Source organism: Geospiza fortis, unplaced genomic scaffold, assembly GCF_000277835.1.
Source record: "Geospiza fortis unplaced genomic scaffold, GeoFor_1.0 scaffold54, whole genome shotgun sequence".
In the NCBI taxonomy this organism is placed as follows: Eukaryota; Metazoa; Chordata; class Aves; order Passeriformes; family Thraupidae; genus Geospiza; species Geospiza fortis.
Genome location: NW_005054301.1, coordinates 6,479,150 through 6,486,393, shown reverse-complemented (window position 1 = coordinate 6,486,393; position 7,244 = coordinate 6,479,150). Strand labels below are relative to the sequence as shown.

Below are 7,244 nucleotides of genomic sequence, written 5' to 3'. Positions count from 1 at the left end.
ATGGCCAGGCTGCTGGCCAGGACTTGCTGCTTCAAAGCTCTTTCTCAGGCTCCCAGATGCCCTTCTGGGCTGGTGGGTGCCAGACTCTGGAGCCACGGGCCTCTCACTGCCTACATGCCTGAAGCTGTTGCCTTCCCCAGAGCCAAGGACCACCAAGATTTGTACAAGGTGTCAGTGGAGCAGAGTGACATCTTCTGGGGAGCGCTAGGAAGGAGCCGGCTCACCTGGATCACCCCTTTCCACTCTGTTCAGGACTGCAACTTGTACCAGGGCAGAGTCTCCTGGTTCCTGGGGGGGCAGCTGAATGTGACAGGTAAGGAAGGAGATGGACATGGGATTGTACCAAGCACTTGCAGGTGCTTCTATGTGTGTGACTTCAGCCCTGGGAATGTATCAGAAGAGCACAGAGTTAAAGGTCTGGAGAGAGTGGGATCCCCAAAAGGTCCAGTTGGTCCTGCAGTGGCTGTAGTGTAAGGTTGTGGCTGACCCTAAGGAAGCAGCTGGGTTTCACTGGAGAGGTCACAGCTGGATTGGTGTGTGCTGGGAGCTGGGTTGCTCTCCCCCAGCCCCCGTGGATCCCACCACAGTGCAGTAGCTCTGTCCTGCAGGATGATAGGCACTAACATCAAAACCCTGTGCATTCAGCAGGCAGGGTTGCTCTAGGTCATTCCGGCTCAGAGGAGGCAAGATGTATCTGTAAAAAGCAAAATACAGGAGAAATGAGCCATAGTGTCACCACTGTAGTGGGAGCCTCTTCTGTGGCCTGGGGCTGTTGGCTTAGGGTGTCCATCAGAGGAAGACACAGGATGGTGACACTGTGTCCTGCTCACAGTGCTGTTGGTCCCTGTGCTCAAAATACAGATCTCTGAGAAAACCAGATCTTATGTAATCTATTGGGAAAAAGAGCAGGAGTTATTTTCCTTTGGAATTTCACATCTTACTTTTTCTCTTTTTATATGCATTTCTTTCTCTCCTGGAAAACTGCAAATGGTCAGAAGAAAAAAGTTGGTATGCAAACTGGGGCTGCTGCATCACCCCACAACTTTAGCAGGTTTAAGGAAAACAGAGAGTGGAACAAGGCTTCTGAGGAAACTGCAGCTGCCAGCAATGTGGGAAACTACATGGAAGAACTGCAGCCAAAGCCTCAGCTTACAATGTCCCTGGAAAGGCAGGAGTTGTGCACTCTGTATTTACCCTGGCTCTTTTCCATCTTGGACGAATGCACTCTGCAGCCTTCCAGTGCAGAGCTTCCCTTTGGTCCTAGATTTGTTATTTAGGAGCGCACCACCACTAAAAACTGTCTGGTTCACCCCAGAGGCAGCTGCAAGGCAGTGCTGGGTGGAGTGACAGCTTAGTTAATGTTTGTCAGCACTCTGAGGGCACTGGGTATGTGACCTCTAAAGGGACTTCAGGCGTTTTCTGCTCTGGACTGCATGAGGTCACAGTTAAGGAGGAAGCTGATAGTGGGGTTTGGCAGGTATCGGACTGGTGAGGAGCAAAACAGGCTTGGGTTGGTGCTTGTGATCTCCTGGCTGCTATCCACAAAGGTTGCCCAAGGCTAATGCTGAGAAGACTCACACACAGCCCTGACTTTGACCTGAAAATGGGACAGGCAGTGCTGGCTTTATGAGCGGTAAGAGGTACTAAGGGTTGCTCTGTCAATTATACTGGGTTTTCCTTTCCAGTGAATTGTCTGGACCGACATGTCCATGTAGCCCCAGACAAAGTGGCCTTAATCTGGGAGAAGGATGAACCTGGAGAGGAGGTACGGGTGACCTACAGGTCAGTAATTACCTCTCAACATATGAGAGACACATGGTAGCATGCATGGACACTGCAGAGGGCTGATCTGCTGATGTGTGTCATGTGAGGGAATGCAGCATCCCTTCACACAGATCCAGAGTGTGGTAGCTGTTGGCTTGCTTGTGCTGATCTGAAACTTAAGCCCTGATTAAATCTCCTGGGCCCTGAGGGGTCCCTGCCCAGCTGGGGAGGCAGATATAAGCCCCTTGGGGCAGCCCTGCAATGCTTGTAGGTAAGACACACAGGAAAGCCACACGTGTGCCTTCCCACCGAGGTTCCTGTTATCTAAACTTCTGGGTAAGTGGTCTGCAAGGAAAGCAAATTCACAGCTGCAAATGCATTGAGAAATCCCACACTCATCCTCATGTCAGCAGTGCTGCTGGATTTGGCTCTCTGGGACAGCTGCCTGTCCAGCCCTGCTAGGTTGGTCTGGGGCCTCCCACCTTCCAGCTTAAATTGCCTGCTCTCTGAGTCACTGCCACAGAATTCACTTAAATCTCTCTGCACACCAAACAAGTCCCTCTGTCCTCTCTGACTTCAGGCCTCACACAACAAATATGACCAGCCACTCCTGCTAATTCCCATGCATGGAGAGCCCTTCCATAAAATGACTCACTGACAGCCAAGCTGTGGTTTCTGGGAGGGACACTTCTTGAGAGAGCCATCTTTCTGCTCACTGCTTTCCTAGAGCTGTTGTTCTTGCTTGACCTCAGCTTTAGTTAAGCATGGGACCCTGTTTTGGGGAAAGATATCTAACTTCTCACATGTAACCTCCAGATGTGCAGGGTAGTGTGTCACACTGGTTGTACAGGTTGGTAAGAAATGTGGAGGCTGTCATTGAGAAAGTCAGCTGAGGTGTTGTGGGTTTGCTGAGCCAGAGGAATTGCCAGTGGCTGTTGTTGTACAGAAATCATTCTAATTTATGTCTTTTCCATAAATAGCGGTCTGTGTTAGAGACTCTCTTCTTTCCTTCCCACTCATTTTTACAGCTCTCCCATGGTCTTCCAGAGTGAGGAGAGTTAGGCTATGTAGGGATATAAGCTGTGTCCTTGTGACTCTGAGGCCCCCATCTTTATGCATGCAGGCAAGATCTGCAGGAAAGCCTCTAACAGTGTCATTGCTTCTTTGGGCAGGGAACTGCTGGAGCTGACGTGCCGCCTGGGAAATACCCTGAAAAGGCAAGGGGTGAAGCAGGGTGACAGGGTGACAATCTACATGCCCCCGTGCCCACTGGCAGTGGCCAGCATGCTGGCTTGTGCCCGCATCGGGGCCGTGCACGCTGTGGTGTTTGCTGGCTTCAGTGCAGAGTCTCTGGCTGACAGGATCAGGGATGGTAAGAGGCAGTGGGTGACAGTGACGTATTTCCCTTGGGGGACAGTGCTGAGCTTGTTGGTTCAGCTGCTCAGGGGGCTCAGGGTTGTGTGGATGGCAAAGGTTTTCTGAGTGAGACTCCCTGGGCTCTCTGAGAGTACCCTGGCTTAATGTATAGTCATGGAGCAGGTACTAGCAACCCAGTAAATGGCATGAGCTCACTAAATACATTCTAGCCCATGGGATGAACAGGTTTTCTCTTTCATCCATGGGACTGAAGGACTGGGATACAATGTCTCCTGTAAGGGGATGCAACACAGGCAGAAATGGCTGGAAAACCAAGATGCAAAGCTGCTGTATTTGTTAAGTGAAGGACATGAGTACTAAGGGCTGGGAGACAGAGAGAGAGGTGAAAGGTCATGGCAGAGCCAAACTGCTCTGTGAGTGGTGGAGAGGGACAGAGTTGCTAATGTGGCTCTTCTGTCTTCTGCAGCCTAGTCAGAGACAGTGATTACAGTCAACCAGGGGCTAAGAGGTGGCAAGATTATTGAGCTAAAGAAGACAGTGGACCAGGCTGTGAAGCAGTGCCCTGGAGTGAAACGGATTCTGGTTTCCATGAGGACCACCAGCAAGGTTCCCATGACAGCTCTAGATGTGCCCCTGGAGGAGGTGAGAGGCTGCCCAGCCATTCTGCCACTTCTCCTGGGCAAAGTGCTTGCTCTAGGTGCAGGGACACTGGGTGGAGAGGATCTCACCTGGCCATGGCAGTTTTGCTGGCATTGACAGAATTTGGGGACATTGTCACATAGCAGCAGTGGCAGTCAGAGCTGCACACAAGTTCAGGACAGTCCCAGTAGCCATTGGTGTGTCTTCCCACACTACCAGCCCTGTACTGTCGGGGCAGGCAGTGCAAACCAGAGCACATAGCAGGGTGGACAGGGGCCTAGAAACACATGAGACATGGGCTGCTACTTTGTGAATCCAGCCTTGGACTGCCACTACACTGTCACATAGGGGCCTGCTGGCAGACCTGGCATGTGCCAATTATCTATAGCACACAGGGTGGCTAGGCTGCCAGCATGGAGCACAACTTCTGAATAGGTGAGCCCCTGCCATCCATTTCTTCTGAAAGATGTTTGTAGGGAGCAGGGCACTCCCTACAAGTGCTCAGAGGAGAGGGAGACTTGGGAGAAAGGTGCACAAGCAGGTGTGGAGATGACACAAGGGAGGCTGTGAGACCCTGAGAGAACTGCTGTGTTCTTTCCTGCAGGAGATGATGAAGGAGGATGCATACTGTGAGCCTGCTGTCATGGACAGTGAAGACATGTTGTTTCTTCTCTACACATCAGGCAGCACTGGCAAACCCAAGGGCTTGGTTCATTCCCAGGCTGTTTGCTGCTCTCACACACAAGGTAATGGATCCCAGCCACAAAGTGCTCATGAGCCAGCAGTTCATAGGCAGTGCAGGGAAAACACATGCTCCTTGTTGCATTACAAGCCTCAACTTTATCCAGTGCAAAGCCTCTGGGAAGCTCTCCAAGCCCCAGCAGACCACATGTGACTACAGGTAGTACTCCATAGCAGGGTCTCCCAAATACATACTGCTCTGAGGTAACTTCATGACTTTGTTCTTTCATTGTCCTACACTAAACAGAACCATTGGATAGGATGCTCAGCCTTGCAAGAGTAAGTTTATATTACTGGGTAAGGAGGAAAAAGCCAATTAGTTCCTAGAAACTGGGGCTTTTCCTAAGTGTAACTACCCCAGCTCAGGTGGGAGATCAAAGGCAGTGCTTCTGGGAGGAGCACATGTGCAATACCTGTAAAAGCTGGTGAGTGCCCTTCAGATATAGACCCCAGTGGGCCTATATCTGAAGAGTGTGGGTCATCTTTGGGAAGAGAAAAACCTTTAACCACAACACATGCCCAAAACAAACTTAGAGCTGGATAAAAGGGCACTGAGTCCAGCAAAGAGATGCCTTTGGCTGTAGGAATGGTTGGAAGGAGCATTCCTATGACATAATATGAGGTTCCATGTAGGAGGGAGTTCTCACCTAAACAGTCCCTTAGCTTTGGATCTGGCTCTTCCCAAGTATGACTGCAGTTCCAGTAGAGCCTCAGAGCACACACCCTGGGACAAAGCAAGCTCAGGGCTGGCTGGTCTTCTCTGTTAGGTGTGAGTGCTGAAGGCCATACCTCCTGGGGGTGTGCCAGAGGTGTGGGAGCCCTTGGCTTTCCTGTGAACTAAGCTGTGCCCAGTGTGATGGGTGACCCTCTCAAGACCCTCAGAGGTTTGCAGGAGCCAGGGCTGTCATTCCAGAATGGCAATGCAGGGGATGAGCAGCATGTGGCCATGTTAGCTCCCAGGAGCACTGGAAACATGGACACAGGGCTGACACACTCAGATCCCTCCACTGGATGGGGCAGACTGCTGCTACCATAACTCACTGCTCCACTAAAAAGAGACAGAAGAACTAAAAGAAGCTTCCATTATGGCACCTCTGAACACTTAAGGCCCCGGAGTCCCCAGATGAAAGTCAGCAGGGAGCTGCAGGAAGAAAAGAGTGGGGTCTGAAACCACAGAAATCAGAGGAGACAGCAAGAAGTGATAGGCTAGTGGGAGAGTGGCCCTTAGGAAGCTTTCCAGGCACTGAGTAAATGAAATTAAGAGTTCTTTAGGAAGCTGGTTGTGTTGCTGCCAATATGACAGCACTCAGCTCTGCTCTGCACAGGGTAGTCATCATTCCTTCATGCTCCAGCCTTGCAGCCAAGGGTCTCATGAGGAATAAATGGGGCAGTGGGAAGAAGAACTTGTTTTGCTTTCTGCCTTCAGGCACAGCACTGCACTCACCCAGCTGAGATGGAGAGATTCCAACTCTTGTGGGCAGGCTGGGGTTGCTCTGGGCCAAGGCATCACATGGTCCCTCTGCTTGCTGCCTCACTGCTCCTGTGCTGGACTCCTTGCTGAGCTCAGGGGGTTTGGAGTGTTTACTGTCCATCTGGAGTCCAGCAGCACCTACAGGAGGCTCATGGAGTCCTCTACCACTTTGCTCTTGCCTACAACTCCTTCCACATAGTCACATAAGTACAGAAGCATCTTTCTTACCCAGAAGGTTCTGGGTGTTACAGGATACTTGGATCAGCCTTGTCTAAATACCAGCAAAAGGAAAGAAAAGCTGTATCTCTTACCATTGGAAAAGAGCAAATTTGTATGTGAGGTTTTTTTAAGTGCCTGTCTCCTGTATCTTCACAGTTTTGGTTTTTATTTAACTTCAATTTTATTTAACGAATTTTGTTTTTTCTGACTTTTTTTTTAAAGAAACTCTTTGCAGGAAGAAGGTGTCCCTGCAGGGGTGGTAGGAAGACAGAAGAATGCAGTAATTTTAGGGCTGACAGAGAGTACACTGCTCCCTGTTGTGCCCCCTGCAGGAATGCAGGCCCAGGTGAACTCCTCACTGCCTCTCTTTTCTTGTTCAGTACGTGTTTGACTACCAGGACAGGGACATCTTTGGCTGTGTGGCAGACATTGGCTGGATCACGGGACACACCTACGTGGTCTATGGCCCCCTCTGCAATGGTGGTACCACTGTCCTTTTTGAGAGCACTCCTGTCTACCCTAACCCTGGTGAGTGAGGTGACTCATGGGAGCTGGGACATTTCACAGCAGGCAGGGAGCTGGCAGCTTGATGCCAGGACATGAGCAGCAAAGGCTCTGTTGCCTCAGCAGCAGCCCATGGGCTGCAAGGGGAAGTCTTTTCCTCTGCTTAGGAAGCAACTGCTGCTTCTCCAGGGGTGGAGCTGTTAATCCCTCTCCTTCCCTGCAGAAGGAATGGTAGCAGAGCTAGATGATGTGAAGAAAAAGGGGCTGCTGCTCCTGAACTGCTTCCATCCTTCCCACCATAACAATTAACTTGGCTGAGGGTCCTGGCACTGCTGGAGAGCCTTTGCTCTCACCTCTTCTTTCTCTGCCTTGGTGTTGGGCTGGGAGGACCTGTGTGGATGCTTAGTAGCCCTGTTTCCATTCCAGGCCGCTACTGGGAAACAGTAGAGAGGTTAAGAATTAACCAGTTCTATGGGGCACCCACCGCCATCCGCCTGCTCCTGAGGTACGGCAATGAATGGGTGAAGAA

At 50.9% G+C, this 7,244-nt stretch overlaps 1 protein-coding gene across 1 annotated transcript in view; it reads left to right on the top strand.

Moving 5' to 3' along the window:
* LOC102033478 (acetyl-coenzyme A synthetase 2-like, mitochondrial) overlaps positions 1 to 7,244 on the top strand; it is a 10,764-nt gene continuing 3,520 nt past the window's right edge. The window contains 9 exon segments of the mRNA XM_014311350.1: positions 1 to 313; positions 1,686 to 1,782; positions 2,937 to 3,136; positions 3,608 to 3,783; positions 4,385 to 4,500; positions 4,502 to 4,526; positions 6,592 to 6,739; positions 7,142 to 7,240; positions 7,243 to 7,244. The exon segment at positions 7,243 to 7,244 is cut by the window's right edge and continues 31 nt beyond it. Coding sequence (XP_014166825.1) covers positions 1 to 313; positions 1,686 to 1,782; positions 2,937 to 3,136; positions 3,608 to 3,783; positions 4,385 to 4,500; positions 4,502 to 4,526; positions 6,592 to 6,739; positions 7,142 to 7,240; positions 7,243 to 7,244 — 1,176 coding nt within the window.